The sequence below is a fragment of the Ursus maritimus genome, unplaced genomic scaffold, assembly GCF_017311325.1.
Source record: "Ursus maritimus isolate PB19 unplaced genomic scaffold, ASM1731132v1 scaffold_1, whole genome shotgun sequence".
Classification (NCBI taxonomy): domain Eukaryota; kingdom Metazoa; phylum Chordata; class Mammalia; order Carnivora; family Ursidae; genus Ursus; species Ursus maritimus.
In genome coordinates, this window is record NW_024423343.1 from 19046299 (window position 1) to 19071128 (window position 24830).

A 24830-nucleotide genomic window follows, 5' to 3' on the forward strand; every position below is an offset into this window, starting at 1 on the left:
GTGAAGCAAGGACAGTGCCGTGGTGGAGCTTGACGGGCTTGTGGGGCTGGGCGTGACGGGCTCCCGACCCTTCCTCTCTGCCCAGTGGATGCAGAGTGGCACCCTCGGCGCCCCGTCCTTTGGCGGCACGGCCGTATGGCAACACCTGGATGTGGAAGGTCCCATGGTGACTGCAAGATACTTTCCAAGGCCCCAACTGCCCAGCTACCTGTGGCCGAAGTCCTCCCTGATGGTGAGAGCTGCTCCCCCGTCTGTCCTTCCGCGGGCACAGAGGTCGCCCAGGTTTACCGCACCTCCCGGGCTCCCTCCTGGGCCTTACACCAGCTCCGAGGCCGCCGTCCAGAACGTGGACACAGGCCCCAGAGCAGACCGCTCTTTCCTGCCCTGATGTCCGCTAGTTGCGGGGCGGCGACGGCTCCCCTTACTTTCTGTCCCCCTGCCCCCCATTCCGTTGCTGGGTGTGCCTGAGAGCTGCTGTCTGTCCCCTCTCCATCTCGTGCCTGTGGCCCTCCAGGGAAGAGAGCTGTGGTCGGCTATGAAGATGGCACCGTCAGGATCTGGGACCTGAAGCAGGAGGCCCGATCCACGCACTGAAGGCTCCCGGGCAGGGGACGGGTTCACCGTCTCTGTGTGGATCTGGGGCAGGGCTCGGGGGGCAGGATGAAGCCCCATCGCTAGCTGTCTGCTCCGGCCCTAGGACTGAGGGCCTGAAGCCCTCTGACCCGTGTCGCCACCGCAACCAGGACGGCAGTCTCGATCCTCACCGGCTCTGTGGACTGCCAGGCCAAGCTGGTCAGTGCCGCCACCGGCAAGGTGAGTGCGACCTGAGCCGGGCTGTGGGGCCTGTGCTGCACATGCCCTCCCCTTCCCCTCTGATGACTCCCTTGGCCCCTCTCCTGTTGCCTTCTTGCCTCCTGCCTGCCTCCATCCCGGATCTCTCCCACCTTATGGTGGTGCGCGACCCGAGACCGCGTGGCCTCCCAGCCCAACGTGGGAGAAGGGAGGAGAGCGAGTCCACTCTGTGGAGCTCTTGGGCTTCTGCAGCGTGTGAGTGTGAGAAGGGCCCTCGGCTTGGCGAGGAGGACAGCTGGGGAGAAGAGGGTTGGTGAGGGTGCCTGGGCCGGGAACCAGGGAGGAGTGCAGGGCGGCGTGAGGTCCAGGTCCTTCCACGAGCCTTAATGGTGCTCTCCTCCACCCAGGATGCCCTTGGCAGCTGTTGGCTACCTGGATGGGACCTGGCCATCTATGACCTGTCACTAACTCTCAGGCACCAGTGTCAGCACCAGGTACAGGCAGCCTGGAGCTCTGGCCCGGCGCCTCGGCCTCCCCTCCCCACCCACTCCTCCCCCCTCACCCTGAGAGTCCGCAGGTGCCTCTCCGTCTCCGGCCCCTGACGCCGCTCTGCTCCTGGCACCCCCGGTGTAGTCGGGCACGTGCAGCTGCTGTGGGAGGCGGGCACCGCCGTGGTTTATACGCAGCCGAGGGCATCGCGCGCCTGGGACCCTCGCACCGCCGCCTGCTCACTGACTACCGGGCCACACGGCGAGATCCTGGACTTTGCCCTCAGCAAGTACGTGAATTGGGCAAGGGCTGGAGTCTCTCTGTGTATTTGGAAGGTGGAATAGCCCCTGGGGGACCGCAGCGTCCTTGCGGGACTTCCTAAGGGAAGCTGGGAACCAATGCCTGGTGGTGGCCTGTGAGTCCCAAGTGCTGGGAAGCCTGAGGGAGTTGTCACTTCTGGTTGACGGTGACCCACGGCGCACATCTCGTCTCCAGGGCTGAGGGGCTGGAACCCTGCCTCCCACGCTGTGGCTCTCTCGATCCCCTCACTGGTTGCTGGCTTCGAAGTGTGTTCACCAACCACCAGGGATCTAGGATTGAGACGCACTGGAGGAGGCCATCCGAGGCCCCTGGGTAGTGGCTCGGGGCCGGGCCCCAGGTCCTTCAGTCCCTTCAACCTGCGCTTTCCACAGAGATGCCTCTCTTTGGTGATCTACGCAGGAGACCACAAAGCAAAAGCATGTGTCCAGAGACCTGACCGCTAACGGCTGCAGCCTCTGCTTTGGTGTTGAGGGGTGAAGGGAGAACCCACCAGCAGAGGTGGGTACGGGGGAAGAGGAGGGGGCTCCTCGGACTACTTTCCAACCCCTTTAAACTGATTTGCCCCCTCTGTGCCCTCTCTCTTAAGAAACCCACCTCCTGCCCCCACCCAGACCTGTGGGTCCCTCAGGGGGTCAGGCTCTCTTTCTTTCACCTTCATTTTGGTGTGAGCCACGGGGGTTGTTTGTATGTGGGGAGTAGGTCTTTGAGGTTCCCGCCTTTCCCTTCCCAAGTCTCTGGGGTGGAAAGGAGGAAGAGATATTAGTTACAGATTTTAAAAATGTAAATAAAATATACTTCCCAGAGACCGTGTGTGTGGATTTTGTGGCGTGCGGACATGAGGAACCAGTGAGGGCACGTCGGGTGAGGCTCCCTGCAAACTCTGCTAGATTTCCAGATCTTCAGCTCACCATCTGGGGGCGGCTCGTCCTCCCCAATGGTGGATTCTGAGGCCCCGGGATCTCTGGATGCCCGTGTGGCTTCAGTTCTGCCACGGTGTCCCTCCTGCCTCTCTTCGGAGATGCTGAATGAGATACCCGTGAAGGGGCCGGCGGAGTTTATTTGGTCAGGGTGGGGTCAGATAAGGGCAGGGCCTCTGATCCGGATGCCTGGGGACAAGAGGAGGCGGGCTTGGTGGCCGAGATGGACAGATGCTTCAAGTAGGAGCCAGCAGAGGCCCTTCCCCTAGTTCAAGTCGAGGTCCACGCTGCTTTGGCTGCTGGCGTGGTAGGCCGTGCGGGGGCCCGGCCCGGCCTGGGAGCCTCTTCTCCGCAGCAGCCGCAGGCACCTCCGCGCGGCCGCCCTCCAGGGCGCCGTGTAGCGCTGATCACCCAGCCCCATAGCCACGGGCACGGCCGCCGCGCTGGCGCTGCCCAGTGAGATGAGGGACAACAAGGTTCCCGGCCCCAGCGGAGGGCGCTGCTCGAAGGCCAGGACGGAGAGGAGCAGCGTGGCCACGTAGGGCCCCCAGCACAGCGCGAAGAGCAGCGTGGCCCCGGCCTGCGCCCTCGCCTGCCTCCAGGTAAGGGCCCGGGCCAGGGCCGAGGGTGCGCCGCGGCACACGGCCTGCTCCAGCCGCCGGATGTCCCGCAGCTGGCGGTGGGCAGTGGCCAGCACGCGGGCCGAGAGAAGGGCAGCGGCCCCCACGGCGGGCAGCAGGAGCCCGTAGACTTCCACGTAGAGGTAGGGAGTGGAAGACAGCCTGGGAGCTGCAGTTGGCGCCGGGGGCCCAGTGGTTCCACCCCAGAGCGGGCAGGCTGGCGAAGAGCAGGGGGCCCGCCCAGGTGAGGAGCAGGGCCAGCCTCGTGCTCCCGCGGGGCTGGAGCGGCCGCAGCACCGCCATGTAGCGCTCGCCGTGTACCAGCAGGAGGTTGGCGAGCAGCGAGAGGAAGGAGAAGTTGGGCGCCAAGTAGAGGAGGAGGCAGGACCAGTAGCCCCGGCGGCTCTGGTTCCAGAGGCCAGGGAGCGTGGGCAGCGCCAGCCCCGTGAGCAGCCCGGCCAGCAGCAGGCTCAGGAAGAAGCAGCCAGTGGGGGGGCGGCGCAGGTGCCGGTCCCTGGCGATGCCCAAGGCCAGGAGCAGGTTGGCAGCGACGATGAGGCTGGCCAGGGCCAGGGAGAGCCCCAAGGCCCCCGCGGGAACGGGGCTGGGCGCCTCCCTGGTGCCGTTGGGTGTCATCTTGGGCCTGGGGACAGGGGAGGCCTGGAGCAGCAGCCGGCGTGCCTGGATGGGAGACGGGCAGCCAGAATTAGGCGGGGCTGCGCAGAGATCCGGAGGCTGCCCACTTACACGCCACGGGCCTTATCTTGTTTGCCGATGCACGTTTTTTTTTTTTTTTCCAATTAATGGCCAGTTGCAATTTACATAAAAATTCGTATTTTGGGCTTCCCTTAAAAAAGTCACCTCCAGCAACAAGTATGTCCTGCGTGGCAGCCACCAGCTGGAGCGGAGGGTTGGCTGTGTTCACCCAGCTCCCCAGGACCTACCCTGCTGTGGCGGCCATTGCTATCACCTGTCCGACCCCCTCTGGGCAGCTGTGTTTATGCCTCCGTTTAGACTGAAGGGTGGACGCACCCAGCCCCAAAGCACTTTGTCCATCCCCTGCCTCACAAGGCAAGGCCTCTAAATTGGCCAATTTAGCTGGCTGGGCTGGGGCCAGGGCTAGGTGGGTGCGATGATGGAGGGGTCCCCGTCCTCAGATGTTCCCAGCCTGGTTGGCACCAGAGCATTAAGAGAGGGTAGGTTGCTAAGGCTTGGGGGGTGGGGGCAGGAGTGAGTGAGTTAGTGACAGGCCAGGGTGGCAGCAGCAAGCTGGGTGCCCTGTCCCCTGACACCTCCCCCCCCCCCATAGCCGATTACAGCTCAGTGAGCAGCCTCCGGGTAGGACTTCCAGCCCATAAACTTGACTCATCCGCACCATACTAGCAACAGGGCCCCTCCTGGGAACTGGAGGAAGAGAGGAGTCACTGGGGAGAAGGAGGATGCGGGCAGCAAGGAGGATAGCCGCCACACCTCGGGGCACTGAAGCTGAGCCCAGGGGACAGGCAGGAGGAGCCTGAGGGCAGGGCCTGGTCATTCTGTGACTCCGATCTGGCCCCGTCCTTTCCTTTCTTGGTCTGTGTCCTCAGCCCCCTCTGGCACCCTGGCCCCAGGGCCACAAGGTGGGGAGGAGGAGGGGTCCCAGGGCCTGGGGGAAACTCCTGCTCCTGTCAGCCAGGGAGCAGCTGCCGTTGCTAGGATTAAAGTCAATAAGGAAAGGATTCCTACCTGCCCCCACCCCCAAGTCACGGGATCCTAGGGCACCACCACCACCCTGAGCTCAGGACCCTTCCCTTCCTAGCTCCCCCCAGGCCCGCCAAGCCCCACCAAGCTCCTGGCCCTCTCCCCTCCCCTCAGCCCATTTCCTCTTCCTCAACCTCCCCCACCCGGAGCCCCGAGCCCGGAGCCCTCGACCCAGGACATCCTTCCCTCTCTAGCAGGCCCTTTAGTTTCTGTTCCCTTCGTCCCTGAGCCACCAACTTTATTAAACCTCATGAGACCTCAGGGTCCGTGACTTCAAACCTGGACTCTGGAGTCCGGGGCTGGAGTTCCCAGCACTCCCCTGGAGTGAGTCCCCAACCCTCCTCGCCTGGAGTGAGTCCCCCCGCCCCAGCCCCAAGAAAGGCAGGGCTGGCCCCCGGGGCCACCTTCCCAGTGGCGGGCTGGCCCCATGACCTGCACGCCCCGGAGGCTCTGGTGGCTTGGCCTGGGTGCACGGGCCTCTACAGGACCTGGGGCCGAGGTCTCCAGGTGAGGCTGGGCCCTGGGCGGGGTGGGGGGAGGAGGGCATAGCTACTCACATGGCTGTCGGGGGCAGGTGTTGCTGGCCCAGCCGGGCTTTCCCNCGGTGTCAGGGAACGGCTGCAGGCAGGCCTGCGGGGCTTCTGGAGCTGTCTGGTGTCCTGGCCGGTGAGGGCATGGTGCCTCCACTCCTCGGTACAGCGGGGCCCCGGGCTCTGTGCTGCCCAGGCTCTGCCCCGCCTGGGTTCTGGAGGGCCGGAGCTGGGGCTGGTGAGGCTCAGCCGGGCCCCGCCTCTGGGGGTGGGGCCGCAGGAGCTGGGAGGCCTTCCCAGCCTCGTCCAGGGCCCTCGCCCGGTCCCGTACCTGGGTCCCCTCTCCAGCCACCAGCTACAGCTCGCACCAAGGTGGCAGGTCCCCGACCTCAGGTCCCCCAACTTGGAGCCCTGTCACCTGCTGCTTGCCTGGCTAATCTGAGAAATGCATTCCAGTCAATGAATAATCGGTTTCCGCTGCCCCTCTCCACTTCCTGTCCGGCGAATACATTTACATTTGATGAGTCTTAAACCGCTGGAGTGGCCCGCCGGCCGACAGTGCGTCCAGCTCTACCATTCTGAGGAGCAGTGTCTGAGGGTGGCAGGGGTGGGGCTGGTTGGAGCTTGAGCACCTTCCCATCCTACCCCCTGATGGGCCTGCCGGCTTATAAAGCCAACGCTACCGTCTAGAACCTGGGGGCATTCTACACTTTTCTCAACTGCTTTGAGTCAAGTTCTGGGCTACGAGGTAAAAATGGCTCTGGGGGTGTGGCATTGGGCAAGCTACCTCTGGGCCTCAATTTTCCCGCCTGTAAAATGGGAACAAGTAAAACTACCTCTCTGGGCTGTTGGGGAGTATCATGGAGTAGCGTGCGTGTCTGTGTATAGCCCAGTGCCTGACACTTAATGGGAAGCCTCCGTCACGAACAAGAGGCGTGAGCCACTGTTGGAATCAGAAAGCTTGGGTTTGAATCTTAGAATCCTGGCTGGGAGCCTTTTTTTTGAAGCTTTGTGAACTTGGGCAAATTACTGAAGTACTTTTGCCCTCACTTCCTCATCTGTAGAATGGGGCTCATAGTGCACTCATCGCTATGTCGAGACTAACTGAGCTAACGGGTGATGAAGACTTGGATGGGCACTAGGCACACAGGCACTCAATGAAAGCAGCTGTTACTAACAGTTTTAGGATTTCTGCCCTCTGCATGTCGCCTCCCTCCAGAAAGAACGCTGCGGAGAATGGCAGATAGGGAGCTTGTGGAAAGCAAGAGAATGGCACTTCTGCTCCACAGAGACACCGAGGAAAGTAGGTAGAGGAGAGGAAGGGCAAGTTCAAGGCTGGGGAGCCAAGAGGTGGGATGCTCCAATTTTCACTTGTACCAACTGAGGCCTTGGGGTGCTGGAAAGAAGCAGGCTGAAGTGGGAGGGTGCAGGTTGAAACTGCAGCAAGAAAGCTGGAGATGAGACATGAGGAAAGACTTCCCTGCTCAAGAGCACAGGTAGACCGAGCGAGGGGACTTCTGTGGCCTCAGCGGGGAAGGGCAGGGAGAGAGACCTGGGCTGAAGGCTGGGGCCCCGAGGGGTCTGGCTCTGCCCATCCTGCACAGTGGTCGGGGGACCTGGGGGGCAGGACTTCTGTTGGGACAAAAAGTGGGAAGAGGAAAGCATCCAGCTTCAAACCCATCCTCAAGCGAGCCGGCGGCCAGAGGCTTCCAGCAGCTGGCCCTCAGACCCACGCCGTCTGGTCGGGCAGAAGTCAGAGGCTCTGGGAGAGTTCAGCCTGGGGCCTGGACAGAAATGGGTGTGGGGCCCCTCAGATGTTGGACTGCCAGGAATAAACAGACCTCCTTCTGTTCCCAGCCCTAGCCTCCTCCCTATGGGATCCAGGATGTCTGTGTTTCTTCTTCGCTGCTTTGTCTAAACACTGTGTGTGGGATGACGTCTGAAGGGGGCGGCTCAGGCGGCAGGGGCCGGGAAGCCTGGGTCCTGTCTCCTCCTCGCTAGACCATCCAGGCCTTCTCTGCTCCCCCCCATCCATCTCCGGCACGGCCTCATCCCCGGCCTTCTCCCCTTGGCCCACAGGAGGTCTCCAGTGCAGGGTTTCGTGACCCTCCATTCCAGCTGAAGGCCCGTCTCCGTGGTCCCCATTCTCTCTCCTCAGGCAGAGCCTCTATCTCGGGACCCAATCCTGCCAGGGAATCCTCCTGGGCCTCCTTTGTCCTTTCCCTTTTCTTGGATATTGAAGCTCTTTGCTGACCCTGGGGGCCCGGACGGGGTGGGTGTGGTATGCAGGGGCTAGGGTTTTAACTGGCTAACTGGACGAATGGAGGCAAGGAGGCACCAGGGCTTGCTGGACCCTGGGTGGTCTCCAGGAGCCACGGTCCACACTCTTCACTCCCCATAGGCAAGAGCAGACAGGCCCTTGGGAGCCTCTGGAGGGCTCTGGGCACAATCCTGGCCAGGATCTTGGCCTCAGGAAGCCCCGAGTCAGGTCTCTGGGGAGAAGAAACCCTGGTCCTTCCTGTGAGGGTTCAACTGGATTCTCCAGGGCCCTCTCAGAGCCACCGCAGTGCTTTTAGCAATCCCCAGAAGGGGGTAGCGTTGCTCGAACTCAAGAACCCCCAGAGCAGATCCCGGCTTGGGTCTTTGGCCTCAGGAGCTGCTGGGACGAGGGTCTTCACTTCCAATGAGACCAAAGGGAATGGAAATGGCACCTGCTAAGTACCAGCTCCCCAGGAGAGGGCTGACACAGCAGCTGGTGCTCTCTTCCAGGTCTGCCACCCAGCAAAAGCGGGTGACAAGGGGCCACGCCTCCCCAGGGCACAGGTTTGTTGGGATGAGCACCGAGCTACGTCCTGAACTAAGAGCCCATTTCAGTGGAGAGCAGGTGACTGAATGACCTATGGCTTTCAGATTTCTTGACTGTGACCCACAGTAAAAGACATTTTAGAATCTAATCAAGATGTGTGTACATAACCAAAACACATTCCAAAATCAATACCTGCCCTTGAGAAGTGTGATGCACTCTGATCTATCCTATCCTGTTAAAAAAAAAAAAAAAAAAAAGCTGGGGTGCCTGGGTGGCTCAGTTAAATGTCTGCCTTCAGCTCAGGTCGTGATCTCAGGGTCCCGGGATTGAGCCCTGCATCAGGCTCCCTGCTTAGCGGGGAGCCTGCTTCTCCCTGTCCCCCCGCTTGTGCTCAGGCTCTCAAATAAAATCTTTAAAGAAAAGTTACATACATGACAAACACACAGAAATACACACACCCCCACAACATGAACGCGTGCGGCACACGCGCATGCGTGCGCGCGCGCGCACACACACACACACACACACACACACACACACACACAGACACGGGTCAGGCTGGACTGTGTCCAGAACATGGTCCTGGCCGAGATACTGCACTACAGTCATTCGAGATGCTACCACTGGGGGGAGCTGGGTGAAGGGCACACAGAATTTCTGTATTATTTCTTCTGACTATATGTGAACCTACAGTGATCTCAACAACAGTTTAGGAAACAAAAATGTCAGGGCAGTTCACAATTGACGAATGGGTCTCAAACTAGCCTGAAACACACTGCACTAGATGGAGACTAGTTAAAAGGGAAAGCAAGAAGCTAAAAACCGTCAGGATGACCCTCAGACCATTTCAGGTGCTCCTAATAATCCCCTGATAATTCTTTTTTTTCTCTCAAAGATTTTATTTATTTGACAGAGAGAGAGACAGCCAGCGAGAGAGGGAACACAAGCAGGGGGAGTGGGAGAGGGAGAAGCAGGCTCCCAGTGGAGGAGCCTGACGTGGGGCTCGATCCCAGAACGCTGGGATCAGGCCCTGAGCCGAAGGCAGACGCTTAACGACTGAGCTACCCAGGCGCCCCTCCCCTGATAATTCTTTACCAAATTTTCTGAATGATTTTATTTTTGGGCTCAGTGTCCTGCTAGCTAGGGGACAGTATACGTTGCTAGGCTTGGAACTGTTAGGTGAGCGTCTCCCCCAAAGGAAATTCTGTGGAAGGCCAGTCGTTTGGCCTGTTGTGCGAGAAGAGGAAGGGTGGCCAGTTAGTCTGCATTAGGTCCCTACCCTAAGACCCATCAATGTCCTGCAGAACAACACAGGCCACAGAACATATTTTGGGAAATGCTGTGCATTATTTGTGATGAAAGAATAAGCCAGAAAACACTTAATGTGACTGTCACGGTCCCGAAGCTTCTTGGCCACAGCCAGACAGACTTAGTAATAAGCGAGCTTTACAGGAAGCATGTGCACGTTTATTCAGAACCGCCAACCAAGAGCTCACTAGCCAGCCAACCTCTCTCTCCTCGATGGGGGCGGTGTCGAGGGACTCCTGATGTAAGGTTTCCCAGATTTGGGTCTGTAGGTTCAAGGGCAGCGCCATGTGTACCCTTTCTCCCTGCTCCTCTCTTTTGGACTCAGTCCAGAAACCCAGCAAATTCTCATGTAAGATAGAAAGATTTTCTTTATTAATGACCCCAACCGTATTTCTTTAGATACAGGAGTTTTGAACTCAAATACTTAGGAGAAAACAAGTTAAGATTGCATTATCCTGCAACTCATTACCAGTAACATATTGCAAAGCGCAACAGCTTGGAAAAGGGGGAGGAAGGCCAGGGAGTGAGGGAGGGAAGGTAAAGAAAAGGAATTAAGTTGATCAAGTGGAATTCTTTCTTTTCTTTTTTTAATTCTTGAGAACTATGAAGTCCTTGCAAGCACAGCTCGTTTCTGCGGATTATTTTCCAAACGTGTACAAAATGGAACCAGGACGGAGACTCCCTTAAGGACCTGAAGAGGTGCCACATGAAAAGCTACGATTATCCAGCAGCAAGTGTTGCAGCCTTCAGCTGCCAGCCGCCTCCTCTTCCTGCTCCCGAGACTCAGCGGGATGAAAACGTCTTCCCCCTTCGAAAGCAGAGAGAAGTGTGAAGGCCGGTTTCTGGCTCACCTGTCCTGCCGCCCCACACACTCCCAGACTGGGGATGGGGTCCCAGAGACACCAGCCACAGGTGCGAAGGCGCCTCAGAGGATGCGGGAACTTGGGGCCCGGGATAAGCCCAGCTCCCAGAGAAAGGTCATCAGCTCCTTCTTCGTGCTGGATACTTCGGGGATACCAGGGAGCATCTGTGCCAAGCCCACAAGGACGTCAAATGTACCACTTTAGACAGGACAGTCCCTTGCCCACAAGGTCTGGATGGCCTAGAGCTACTCGAATTTCAGACTGTGCTCAACCGTCTCCCGGGCTGAGAGCTCAGGCTCCTCCTACACAGCTTAGACCTTTTCAGGCTCACAGAGGAGCAGTTCCTTCGATTTTTCACACGGGAGCGGATGCTCAAAACTTCCAAGTACGGGAACTGTGTGTTGCCACGCGGTGACCACACTCCGCGTTACAGAACACTCGCCTGACTTGAGGCTCCCGAGTCCTGGCCTTCTAACCCACCCAGTGTTTCTCCGAAAGGGCCAACTTGGGGAGCGGGCCGGTTCCCAAAGACAGGTAATTTGGTAAAGCAGCCTGGAAGCCAGGGCTGAGAACTATGCGAAACTGGGGCAAAGAGGGGGGCTAAATTTTCCTGTCCTGAATATCTCACCCACCCCAAACCGAAACCATATTTTTTCACCCCCACCCTGCCATGCAAAGCTCGTGAGTGCTGGATTCTGGCAAGAGAGCACCAAGCCAGGCCTGCCACCCCGTTCCATACAGCCCCGCTGTTCCTGCTGTCTGGGGGCCGGGGGTGTCCTGGCTTCTCCTCTAAAGCCTCTGCCTAAGGAAGTCAGGAGTGCCTTAAACTGCTTTTGTAACTATCTGATGTTTCTGAGGTGGAAAATCCTCTGCTCAGGTACCAAGAGTCAGGCACCTCTCATCCTGTCAAGTGGCCGCAGAAACTAGCTTGGCAGGAGAGGCCTCACATGCCAGGGGCGGGAACGTGGAGCCCCGTGCACACCATACGTGCCAAAGGTCACCCCTGAGAGCAGCAGGTGCTGCAAATCCACTGGCTGGGAGGGGTGTGCAGAAGCGTAGTTCACCTCAAGACTTGAGTTCAATGGGCACAGAAGCTGGCAGATAAGCACTTAGTCCTTGAGAACAGGATCGCCTGAACTTCACCAGAAGGGGAACCAAAACCTGACATTTCGCCTCAAGACCTAAATCGCTACCCAAGCTCTAGACCACGCTGGCCTCTCCTGCACAGAGCCACGCACCGGAGGGCTATTCAACATCTCCATCTCTGAGAAAGACAACTTTATCTCCACGCAAAATTCCTGCTGAGAAGCAGACCAGGGGATAAAAACACTTAGGGGGTGGTTCCTGGCCTGTTCACTCAACTACATGTCCGGAAGCGAATCTCCCCCTTTCTCCAGGAAGACCGTGAGGACTGACCTCCCAACTCGGGCCCAAAGAGAACACATTGTATCTCAGTAAAAAGATCCCTTTGTGTTCTCCCTAGCTGACAGCCCCTAGCTCACACCACTCAGGAGTGAAAACCTGTCCATCCCATCTTTACCTGGTCAGGTGGCTACAGGCCCAACCCTGCCTGCCTCTCACATGCAGATGCTGCCCAGACACTTAGAGGGCCAGGTCACCACCATCCACTATCTCCCTCTTGGTGCAATCGGAAAGGAAGGTGGTCCTGCTTGTGAGACCGCCCTACTCACGTGATTGTTTTCATTTCTTTTTTCTCGGCATCTGGACGTGCACGGTTCAGCACCTTGAGGAAGTCAGATGTTTTTGCCCGCATACGTGTGTGAATATAGGCCTGGGAGCAAACACAATGCGTACTGAAGCACTCATGTTCTAGAAAGACAGCTTTGCTTTCCCTAGAAGTTATCAGGAAGGTTTGGGAACATATGCCCTGGGACAGACACAGGGCCATGCAGGAAAGCAGGAGGGCAACCCTTTCTGGAGACAACATACTCATCTTTCTATTACGGGAAGAGGTAGCAGGGAAAGATGGAAGAAAGGCCGTGACATCTTAGTCTCTAGAACATTAGAGTTCACAGTAACAACCTGGACTATAGGAATGACTTTTTTTTCCAAGTAAACTACCCCTAGTGTGGTGCTTGAACTCACCACCTCAGGATCAAGACCGCAGGCTCCACCGACTGAGCCAGCAGGTGTGGCCCACGCAGAAACAACTTTTTATGTTATTAACTCTGGTAGAAAAAAGGACCCGGAGCGCAGGAGCCAAGGCGCCGTGGCCCCCTCTCACCTTCGAGCACTTGATGTGGTAGTGCAGATAGTCCCGGAACGTGTGGATCAGGTTGATGGTGTTGTCCCGAGCACTGGCATTGGTGTGGCGAGGGAACAGCACTGCAGGCAGGGGCACAGACAAGACGTCAGGCTGACATCAAGGCCGAAGGGCGGGAAGATCAGAGCCTACGATCGGCTCCGACCTCTCCCCGCCTGAGGACAGTGCGCTCGTTCCACTATGCCCAGGCTCTGTCAAGGTGTTCTCCTTCAGACGAGGAAGGGATAAATACTACAACCAGGGCCCGTACCAGTGAGTGCAAATGGAGGATATGTCAAGGAAAATGGAGGAGATCACGGTGGAAGACCAGGGCTCCCCCGGAAGGGCTTAGTGCTGGGATCACTGTAGGTCTGGGGTCTAGCCTGTGGCTGTGCACTCAGATCTATGCCCCGACTGCCACATGCCCACTAGCCTCTGCTTCCGCAGCACGCAGTCTCTTGACAAGGTGATACCACTGGTAATGGAGGGGGTGGAGGGTAACTCTGGAGAAAACACCTCATCTTAGACATCAACATCAGCATGAGGAAACGAAGCCTGCCTATCTTCCGTCCGTGGTGCTTCAGCCTTCAGAGGCACTTGGTTCCAGAAGAGTCTGTGGTTTTGTGGTAAAAACTAAACACTATAAGCTCCAAGGACCTCAACTCTCCTGATGAGGACAGGCAGCAGGAGCCACTTTGGCTGGGGGATGAGAAAAGCCCCTCCCAGGACTCCATGCACTGAAGCCCTCCTCACCCCTCCCTTCAGCTTTCTGGAATCCTCTCCATCTCCTGCACCTCCTCTATTCAGGGGTCTCGGCAGCAGTAAAATCCTCCAAGTAGGAGGATTTGCTAACATGAAAAGGAATACCGCAAAAGAGAGGGTGGGAGCTCTGTGTCAATTTGCCCCGAGAAGAAACGGACAGCAGAACAAGAGCTAACGACATGGCACAGGATCTAAGACGCCAACGACTGGACAGTCCGTGTGCCGTGAAGAGAAAGGCTGCCAATTACACCATGTGCCATGCCTCACTGTAAGCGGCACCCCACCCCAAAGACAGTCACACGAAAGAAAATGTGTAGCTTCAATTTCATGAAATACGGTAAATCGGTGGGCTTGTCGCCAATAAACAGGTACACCTTCAGTACTGAGGTGACTTAAATTTCACAAAAGGCAACATTTTAGTGGCTTCAGGTGCAGTGTGTGAATGAGCTGTTATTCCAAACTGTGAGGTACAATCATGAGCCAGCTCACTGGTCTGGAGCAATCCTAAGAAGGGAAGACTTGAATTTCTTCAGTGGAATAAGTGAATCATGGCTAGACCTCTGGCTTAGTAAGCAAAAACCCAAGAAATGCCAAATGCCAGAGAACTCCCTCCCACCCAGCTGCTTAGCGATGCTTATGTGGTCCCAACTCTTAACACTTGACATCGGGGCTATATTTTTTTCCCCCCAGAATTTAAGAAACACAGGGAAAATAGAAAATGATTATGGCACACCCTCCTACAGTCACAGCACTGGCACAGGAGAACGATCTGGTACGCCCGCTTGTGCCGCCTTCACATTTTAACAAAGGTGTGTCCCGGTTTAGGCATCCCGCGGCGGGAGGCATCAGAGGCGCCCCGACTCGGCTACCCCGCCCCGCTCACCGAAGGTAATGTAGCCAATGTTGTCGCCCACGGCAGCATCGGTGTCTTTCAGCTCCAGAGGAGGTTCCCTGTGGCTGAAGAGGACCTGTGGGGCTGTGTGGCTGGCTCGGCGGCCTTCTTTGAACTCCTGCACAAAGCAACCAGAAGAGAGTCTGACGTCAGATGAATGGCAACTTCCACTACAAGGCTGGCCCTATGGGTGCGACCTCTGCAGCACTCCAGACCGGCAGATGGCTAAGAAACACCTGCCGTGAAGTATGACAGTTCCGGCTGCTACCGATGCGATCCGGCCTCAAAAAGCAGAGACCACAGAGTACTTAACAAGGCTGATCTTCAAAATGTGGTGAGATCTCTTTTTTTTTTTTTAAAGATTGTATTTATTTACTTGAGAGAGAGAGAGCATGCATGAGAGAAAGGGGGAGGGGGAGGGAGAGAAAGAGAAAGCCAGCCAGCGAGCAGAGGGGGGAACAGCAGAGGAAAAGGGGAGAAGCATGTTCCCCGCTGAGGAGGGAGACCAAGGCGGGACTCTATCCCAGACCCCGGGATCATGACCTGAGCCAAAGGCAGACGCTTAACCCACTGAGCCGCCCCCACCCCGCCCCGGGTGCCCCTTATGAGAGCATTCTTAATCCAGTTCCCCTTCTCTTGTTTTGGAACAAGAGAGGCAATTAAAGTTCGTTGGAGACTAAACAGACAACCACTGCAAAGCATGTGAGAACCAGGTTACATTTAGGATTAAGGACTACTGCTGATTTGTTTCTTTTGATTCCATGTGAAGAGGCTGTGTTTATCAGGAAATCTTGAAAATCTCAGGGTGCATGGAACCCAGGCTCTAGCTTGCTTAAGACTCAAGATAAAATCTTAACCCCTTTCATCTTTGCCTGAAAGCCTCTTATGAGCTGGTCCATTTGTCACCCCTCCCACCCCCATATCTGCTTCTTCCCCTTTTTGAAAACTAGGCCTTCTCAGGGCTCTGGACCTTTGCACAAGTCCTGTTTCACGGAGGTATCTCAGACCGTTACTGTTTAGAATCCACCAATCTGAATTTTAGACTAAATGTAAGCCCTTCTTGGGGGCAGAAGACAACGGAGTTAAAGAAGCTAAGTTGTTTTAGGGCTGGCGGAGGGGAGAAGGCTGCGTGACTTGAGAAATGAAAGCCCGATTGTTAATTCTGGTCTTGAATGGCTACGGACTCAATCACCACCACTCTGCCTAAGAGCTCACCACTAACAAAAAGAGCTCACTAACAAAACGTCCCCACCCTCATCAAAGGCCAGGAAAATGAGGATGTAAAAACCAGGCCATTCCTATATTTTAATCTTCAAACCTCAAGCTTTTCTAGTGCACACATTCCTGTGTACATACCAAAGCGATACAAGGCATCCCTGTCTCAACCCAGGTCTCCAAGAACAGAACTAATTTTCCTGCAACGCCAGTAAAAAAGGATGATCCAAATTCACTTGAGTGATAGCAGAAGGATGGAAGCAAGGGCTAGGTAAAGCCTCAGAGTTTTAGGAGTACCGAAAGCATGCTTATAGGGCTGTTTAGTCTGCAACGCTCTTCTGCTGCTAGATATGACCTCCAATAGACTCGGGGAGCTGGCCTCTATCTCACGGGGAGTTCCCATGTCTTCTAAGTCTCTACCATGGCACTTTACTATTCACTAATGAGCCTGGCTTCCCTACCAGGCTGTAAGCTCTGTAAGCCAAGGATCCTCCTTTATTACTCTGTATCCATTTCTCTTCCTTCAAAGAGGCTGGCTAGCACATGGCTTGCTGAATGGAAGCAAGCACTTTCTATCATAGCTGACTTAGTGCTGTTGTACTGTAAAGGAAGGGACAGGGACTACGCTTCCATTAGTAGGTAGGGACACTGCGCACTGGGTGGCAAACCCTCGGCAAATTAGTGGCAAAAGAAGGATAACATCTGAGGAATTCCAACGCCCAGTCGGGGACCTCGCCTGTTCCATCACCCTGCCTCCTGAGCTGGCACTGCCTGGCTTCTAAAGCTTGGTGGAAGATAAACTAACAGAGCCAGGTTGGGTTAGCTCCCTCTTATATTTTGTTCCTCAAATGAAACATATTTGGAGAGGCACGGAAGGAGTCAAGATCATTCAGAATGGAAATTCCTAAAGCAAAGCTTCTGAGATTACCCTTCTCTAGAAAACACTACTTTTCATTCTGCAGAGGGGTTGGGAGGTTTTCTCACTTCTTTTATTTTTACTCTTTAGCTACCCCTCCCCCAACCCCGGGGCGGGGGGGAGAAAATAGAACAGATAATAACTGCCAGCATTTTCTCATGTTTAGTAAGTTTCTCGAAGGTTCCAAATCACTGGTACTTGTTGGCATTCACACCCAGATGGGGTGTATCTAAACCCATATTAGCGTGGATTCCAGCAGTTCTCTGTAAGGAAAACCACACATATAAGATCTGGTTAACAATTCACTTCTGGGGGCGCCTGGGTAGCGCAGTCGTTAAAGCGTCTGCCTTCCGCTCAGGGCGTGATCTCGGCGTACCGGGATCGGGTCCCACATCGGGCTCCTCTGCTAGGAGCCTGCTTCTTCCTCTCTCACTCGCCTGCTCTGTTCCCTCTCTCGCTGGCTGTCTCTCTTTCACATAAAAAAAAAAAAAAAAAACAAAAAAAAACAAAAAAAAAAAACAATTCACTTCTGATTTGGGTCTATCCTTTAGGCACTGTCACATCTTTGGTTTCTTCTTGGTGCGCGCTCTAGAATAATACTTAAAAAACAATCAACCAACCCACCCAAACAGTTCTCCTTTTTCATTAGGGTCTTTGTCCTGTATGTGTCCGCAATGATGCCTCTTTTTTCTTCCTCCAACTAGGATGTCTTTTGAGTATCACAATACTATTTCTCTCTCCCATCAAAGCACAATCTATGATTGCAAGTTCAGAATAAATCCAAATATATACATAGAAACTAAGTATATGATAAAGGCAGCATCTTAAATTGGTAGTATATACATGGGCCTTGAAACAATGACAATTGAGACCAGTGGGTAGCCATTTAGAAAAAATGATGGATCCACCTTTCACACCATATACCAGGAGAAAACTCCAAATAGGTAATCAAAAGATTATGTGTAAAACATGAAACCATAAAAATACTAAGAAATAATACAGGTACATCTCTTTACAATCTTGGAGTAGGGAAGGAGTTTCTAACTATGACTCAAAATCTAGGAGACGTAGAAGAGACTGACCGACTTAACTATGTGAAAATAAACTTACGCGTTGAGGGGAAAACCCCCCCACAAACTCTAATGACAAACTGGAAAAAATAATTGCAACTCCTACCATAGATAAAAGGCTAATCTCTCAATTATATAAAGAAATAGCAAAGATCAGTAACCCAATAAAAAAATGGGTAAGAACAGAAACATCTCACAGGAAAGAAAAAGAAATAGCCTTCAACATAAAAGATTTTGGACCTCGTTCCCAAGAGAATGTAGACACCATTTTTAATCTATCAGATTGGCAGAAATCTGAAGGTCTGACGACATACTCTGGGAAATCAGGCTCTCTCATGCTTTTTAGGTGGGAGGCAAAAGGGTACAACCTCCGTGGAGGAGGACGTTCCTGACTTTGACTCAGTGCTCCCACTTCAGGAAAACATCCTACAGCTATATCCGGTAGACAGGGTCCTCAACATCCTATCTTCACGACTGCCTAAGAGGCACATTGCTTGTGTCTTGTCCCCGAACATACAGAAACCAGCGGTCTCTGTTTAACTTTTCTTGGTTACGGGGCTGATGCTAAGACCTAAGAATATGAAAAATATTCTAATTCACCATACTCTAATCTCCAAAACTGTATTGTTCCTAATGCTTTTCGCAGAACGAGCAGTGACGTGATATCTACCAGACTTTCTCTAGTGCTCAGCTTGCATGCCGACATCATGCACCAAAGGCAAACACTAGAATACCCATGTGCGTGGGGAATGGAAACTCCATCTTCTTCCTAAAGGCAGGAAGCATCCCTCAGAGTTGGTCTGCCGACTGACAAAAGCAGGAATCGTGTTCTGACCAGGTTGGAAGTCCACGCCGGCAGGGGGAAACCCACAAAGGCCCACAGCAAGCAGGTCAGTGACCAGGAGGAACTTCAAACAGTGTCCCTGGGTCACAGCATTCTGTGCTAGGCATCTGCTGTTCTAGGAATTTAAAATAACGAAGCCCAGGAAAATTCTCAGATGGTTTATTTTGGGGTAAAATCCAGCAAAATAAGCCCAGGTTTCTAAGGTCATTTCAAATAAATGGCCCCAGCCTTCAACTCTGGGGAGAAGGAGGCAAAGCAGACAGCTTCCCGAGCACAACCTTTCCACGTTCCTGGACACCAGATGGGGCCGCATGGTGCCAGTCTAGTCACTAACTAGAGATGCTGTCAGTGCAAAGATGCAGAGACTTTCTTTTCCCTTTTAGACCAGTGCCCTACCGCATGTACTTGGAGGGAGGAGTTTAAATTCATATGCAAAAAAATACACAAAAATCTCCTAAGGAACAAATCTCCTGTAAGCTCTCCAAGATAAGGTCTGTTTAAAGCATAAAAATAAGTTAAGATGTCGCCTGGAATAAAATGGAACAAGACTGGTAAAAAACCAGCCAAATCTAAATATATACTTCATAGCTTTTAAAATTAGTTTGTCAGTCTGGATTCAGCCCAATTTCTAAGCTACTGCATTTAATTCCCCTGTCAATTCTGCCTAAAAACAGATAAAATGTCTGTCTGGGAGCTTACATTTGGGACCCAAGATATAGGTCTATATATCTGTGTACACACACACACACACACACTCAAAGTTTAGTACTCTCAAATGCTGAAAATGTCAATATTCCAATTTTTCTGCATAGTGGCTCCAAAATCAGAGTTTCTGATTAATCAGACTAAACACAAAAAGCCACTAGAGATGGATGAAATTGAGGCTCTCACTTTCGAGTATTTCCTAGCCGCTCAGAGAGAATACCCATAAAATAGCCTCACTACGTTAAGCACAACCATCTTTCGACTCTATGTAGCAAAGAAGATTCTGTCCCAGAATTCTTAAATCTCTTCACCCTGCCAAGGAACAGGATACACATACAAAAGGTGTCTGAAAATCGAACCACTGTACTAGATACTGAAAAATCAGCCTGGGTATCACTTCAACGACGAGCTCTCCTATCTTAGAGCCAGCAACTGGTTAGCAGACAGCATGACAAAGCCACAGTGGAGTACTGTTTCAGACTGGAGTCCAACTGTACTGGAAATCCAATTACAAAGTGTCCCACTAAGCCCCACTCCTCTTCTTGGTAGGTGAGCTGCTTCTGAGGTGGTGACCTCAGGCAAACTCCGGCCAATCTGCCTCGCTGTCTGCTCAACGACTCTACCCTATGGATGTACTATCTACTACTTAGGAATTTTCTAGAGATTCGGTTCTGAGAAGACTTTAGGACTAAACCAAGCCAAGAACGGACCTTGTCAGAAACTGCAGGAAACACAAGAGGGTAGGAAACGTGACTAAGCTTTCAATCGAAGACCCTATGGCAGCAAGGGCGCTTAAAACTCAGTCATACCATGAGTATGTTTAATCCTCAATTCACTCTCCAGTCCAGTCCTGCAAAAGGCTAAAGGCACTAAGGAAAAACTACGTGCAGTGAATTTGGTGGGAGGTGCCAGCACCCCCAGAGCGGCCGGTTCTTTTTTCTATGCTCATGGTGTGCTTCAGTGCCGAGGTATAAACCACGACACCACGGTGACCCGACCCCCCCACCCTCCCGCTCGCAAGACGTCCGCTCCATACCTGCATGAACACTTTTCCAATGACCACATCGTCATCATCCTTAAACACTGTGCTGAAGACTACTGTGACTCTGTCCTTTTTAGATTCAACATACCTGAGGGGAACAAAACCCATGAGGTAAGAAGTACAGAATCAGCATGAGGTTTTGTCAAGACCTTGATCTCCAAGTGAAGAAGGTGGGTAAAGTCCTAAATCTCTTCGTTCACAAAACAAGGCATGCTAAGGGAGACTCAGTATGTGTGGCCAACAAAGTCAGTATAACACATGCACGGCCCCGAGAGAGGCAGGAGAGGAAAATCACCGAGTTAGCTGGTACTGACTTGTCTGTGTGGTGGGACATGGAATCTAGGGTTAGTGACTCTCAAAACTTCACTTTAAAAAATTTCTTTATATACTAGGAGAGTCCTACTATGGAGATGATCGAAGAGTTGCACACACACAGAACATACGGCCCCCTCTCCCTCCTCATTACCCAGGCTGTATGACTGAAGGGCACCTTCAATAGTGGTGTCTTAAAGGAAAGCACTGGATTTGCCTTTCATCTTTTGCCAACTTCTGGTATCTGGAGACCAGCAGAAGTGGCCCCCTTTTCTCCCCTGTCATCTACATCCTGGCTTAAAGAATTTTATGAGAAAGACATGTTAGGGGGATTCACACAATAGAGCTTAAGGTCTGACCTAACTGTGTATCTTTCAGTAAGGGCACGTAACAGCCACACCCAGGCTTTAGGACCAAGTTCTATACTCACATGGTCTCATCATCCCTGTAATGGATAACTGCCCTGTTCTCTCCTTCCTTGCCCTCTTCTTGGAATTGGAAATATTTCTCAAAGACGGAGGCAAAACAATTTCGTTTCAACATGCCAGCCTGATGCACAATGGAATCCTTGGATGCCGGCAGATTTTCAAGGTCATATAGCAAAGAAACATTGTATCCTGGAGGGGGGAAAAACAGTGGTTATGTTAAAACCAAAAAACTGCAGGTTTCAGTGATATTTTATTGTTTCACTGTCCATACTTTTAACCCAGGTAGATTGCTGTCCATTCTCATCTGCCTCAAATGGCAAATGAGGGAAGATAAAACTTTAATTCTTGCAAAACTACTGTAAATACACACAGCTAATTAACAAATGCTATGCAAAAATTTGAATCAGTATCAAAGATGACTGATTACAAATAAGGAATAGGAAAAAGCCATAATCCAGGAACTCTGAGTAGAAGTTTAGTGTTTCAGACACAGTAGTGAAGGGGGCACTTGTGTATGCTATCAAGATGTAATAATATGAGTTACATATTTTTCTCTGATGGCTTAACTGCCAAGTGCTAACACAAGTCAGCAGCTGGATAGCTTTTTGATTAAAAAAAAACCCCCAAAACAAAAAAACCCTTACATACCATCACAAACCCTTTGTCGAAGGAGGCAAGGTATAGAAAAATCTAAAAAGTGTGTGTGTACCTCCCCCATAGCTTTTACTTGTATACGCTATAAAAATCTCACAGTGTTTTAAAATATTTTACTTCATTTGCTCTCTAAGAATTCTTTGAAGTAAGAAGGCCGGATACGGTTATTCTCATTTTAGAGGGAAAACAAGTTCAAAGGAGCAGAATGCCATGCTAAAGCAGCATGATATACAGGTGTAGGCAACTCTATTTTGAGTTGAACAGAACTGGGTCCAAATCCTGGCCCTGCTACTGTGCAACCCTGGACAAACTACCCAACCTCTATAATTCCTGCATCTATTTAAAAAGGGTGGTGAGATGGGGGAGGCTCTTGCGAAAATTTAGAGAGCATACAGTATTCTAAAGTGCCCGGAACACAGGTCTTCAGTAAATGGGACCCGAAGCCAAGTCTGCTGACCACTACACGCTATTCTCCCTCTTTACAGCATGCTGAGTTCGAGTCCCAGCAAACAAGGTTGGGACAACAGATTAGCTAATCAAACAATTAACACATGCCAAAAAGCCCATGGGTGGCTTTGCAGTGTATCTGTGCATCACTGAGGATCACTTCATATTCTAGGTAAGTGCTGGGAATAATTTTACCAGAATTGTACTGAATATCTTAAGCATTTATACTTTGCACTATTGAATTTTTTCCTAAGAGCATCCCTGAGGTCTTTTTTGGATTGATCATCACTGAGAACATGGGCTATCTCAATCTCTGCTCTAGATTGTGCTTAGCATATTTGGCACTCCAATATTAAATAATATCAATCATCATTCCATTTTGGGTACCTGAAAACCAGATAAGCAAACAGACTACAGGATTATAAGATTAGATAGAAAATGAAAATATTTAAAGTTGAGGTTTGTTAGTTTTAAGAAGCCAAATAAACTAAGTGAAACTACAGCTAAAGTCAGACTCTAAATAAGGCTTTGATAGGATGAAGAGAAACATACTGAGGACAGATTAAAAGTAAAAATCTAGTATGGCCTGGTGAGACTCCCAAACCTGCCCAGATAAACCCACAGAAAAACAGGAGGAGACACACTACTTTCACACGTTTTTATACTCTGCACTTGTATGAACACAAAGTGTGCAATATGGCAACGCCTGTGCTTTTAGCAGGAACCAGAAGAAAAGGCCCAGGGACAGAAACATGAGCCCTCTGTATTACACTCCAGTGGTTCTCATAGATTGTAGGATCTGAGCTGTGTCAAGCATGCCTGAGAGTTCCAACATGATTTTTTCTGTTCTAGTTCTGTTTCTTTCTTCCTTCTTCTCTGAAATTCCTTGATTCCTCTTAAGGCCTACAGTGTTACTTAATTTTTGGTTTTTATTTCTCGATATACTTTTACCATCAATTTGGGGATGAACACATTCCAGTGTTCTTTATGGACTGCAGTCAATGCTCCCACCCACAGTATTCCTAGTAACAGGTTACATCCCCAAGACATTTGATATTTTGTTTCCAGAGCATAGAGAAAAGGGGAAGGTCTTCTACTGAGAGTGGTGAGGCATATCACATTGTAAAAATGAAAACAAATAAGCAAACAAAAACCACACAAAGGTTGGGGGAGGAAATATGCTAGCAAAAGGAACAGCTGTGAAAAGACAGATGCACGTTCCTTCTTAGAACAATTTGCTAATCGAGGTACCACAGGAACAAAATGCGAGTAATATAATGTTCAAAAGAACTTAACTACTTGGTCCTCATCAGGGGGCCCAGCTAAACGCCTCAGAATTGAGACTCCCACTTATTCACAAGGAAGAAAATACTGTTCAGTTTTTCTGCTTTAAATTTCCTGTAAAGCAGTAGGAACATAGCTGTTGTAATCAAGGAAGGCCGTGCTGCTTTTGAATTCCTCTGTCGGCAAAGAGGCTATTTATTCTTTATCAGAAGAATGGATTAAAAGGAGAGGCTGTAATTTTTGTTCCTTGAATACGTGAGAATAGTCATGTTTCCTCCTCCAAATGCGCAGAGTACAGAAAATGGGGTTACTAGGGGCTGGGGTGAAAACCAATGTTTGCTCAGTCTCAAAAGGCATTTTAATCACCACGAGCAAACAAAAGTGGCCCACTGGTTGCCAGTTACTTGGCTCCCCCACATAAATGTTAAAAATGACACACATCAGTTCTGCAAACCACACTGTGTACCATTATTGGACAAAGTAAAGCCCCTTTAAAGCTATTTTTATGGAGAGGGTTGAAGTGCAAACTGGGTTCAGGCAGAAATATTTGTAAAATGAACAATATTTAAATGAAATGCTTTGGTTAAAAAAAAAAGCAGAGTACAAACAGGACAGGTCTTTTTCCCTGTCCCTCCACAGTTGCTCACACTACTACATACCTGATTCGGGATTTACCAAGAAACTCCCGTACACCCTCTTTAATAGCTAGAAAATACAAAAACAAATGTTAATCCAAAGGTCATGATAATGCCATTATTTTTAAAGCACTGTATTTGCCAAGCTTCTTCTAAGCCAGAATTTTTCATTCGGTGGATGGGACACCGGACATAAGGGGAAGCAGATATATCTGAGTTACCAAGCAAGTCACTCACGGAACTGAGATTAAATCCAAAAGGTTAGGGGCATCTGTGTGGCTGAGTCCGTTAAGCATCTGCCTTCGGCTCAGGTCATGATCTCAGGGTCCTAGGATGGAGCCCTGCATCAGGTTCACTGTTCAGCAGGGGGTCTGTTTCTCCCTCTCGCCTCCTACTAGTGTTCTCTCTCTCTCTCTCTTTCTCGCTTTCAAATAAATAAATAAAATCTTAAAAAAACCAAAACCCTGTTTAAAAAAAAATCCAAGGTTAATCTAGGATCTGTTTTTCAATCAAGGCTCATCTTTTACTCTTTTAGGACTTGGTCACACCCTTGTATGTTCTCTGTTCTCCTCCCGACCATATATCACACACAACCACTTTTGTTTTCAAGATGCAAAAGGTTGCCAAACCCAAGTGAGAGCAGATTATGTTCGTTATCAACTAAGTACAGGCCGAACCAGTAACCAAGGTGGTTGAGGACATAAAGCCAGAACTGTGGGAACAGATTCCAGTTAGCTTGCTTATCTTGGAAGCCTTAAAATTATTTAGCTCATCATCAGTTTTATGACAAAAGACAATAGATCACTGAACCACAGCCATTTATTTATATTGGTGGGTCACAGAAGGTTGTACTCTCTAAATGTTATTCCCCCCCAAACCCCGCCCCCCCCCCCCCCCCAAACCAATACTTACTACTGCTGGCTACTCTCCAGCTTAGGGGAGTAAATGATAAAACAGGAACCCTTTTATACCTTC

General features: G+C 51.6%; 2 protein-coding genes and 1 pseudogene across 2 annotated transcripts in view; 1 reads left to right on the forward strand and 2 right to left on the reverse strand.

The window, feature by feature from the left end:
- LOC121104055 overlaps window positions 1-2045 on the forward strand; it is a 2634-nt pseudogene extending 589 nt beyond the window's left edge.
- Window positions 2046-2639: 594 nt separating this feature from the next.
- On the reverse strand, window positions 2640-5830 carry GPBAR1 (G protein-coupled bile acid receptor 1). The gene is given in 3 exon segments (XM_040640717.1): window positions 2640-3292; window positions 3294-3820; window positions 5437-5830. Coding segments are annotated over 2 exon segments (990 nt in total). The 5' UTR covers window positions 3776-3820; window positions 5437-5830; the 3' UTR covers window positions 2640-2784.
- Window positions 5831-9873: 4043 nt separating this feature from the next.
- The window catches only part of ARPC2 (actin related protein 2/3 complex subunit 2), a 28195-nt gene continuing 13238 nt past the window's right edge, over window positions 9874-24830 (reverse strand). The window contains exons 5-11 of the mRNA XM_040640742.1: window positions 23880-23925; window positions 20838-21024; window positions 20090-20183; window positions 14295-14421; window positions 12632-12732; window positions 12078-12178; window positions 9874-10331 (exon numbers count right to left, since the gene is read on the reverse strand). Of these exons, the coding sequence (XP_040496676.1) occupies window positions 10307-10331; window positions 12078-12178; window positions 12632-12732; window positions 14295-14421; window positions 20090-20183; window positions 20838-21024; window positions 23880-23925 (681 nt within the window). The 3' untranslated portion in view covers window positions 9874-10306. The remainder of the gene's footprint in view (window positions 10332-12077; window positions 12179-12631; window positions 12733-14294; window positions 14422-20089; window positions 20184-20837; window positions 21025-23879; window positions 23926-24830) is intronic.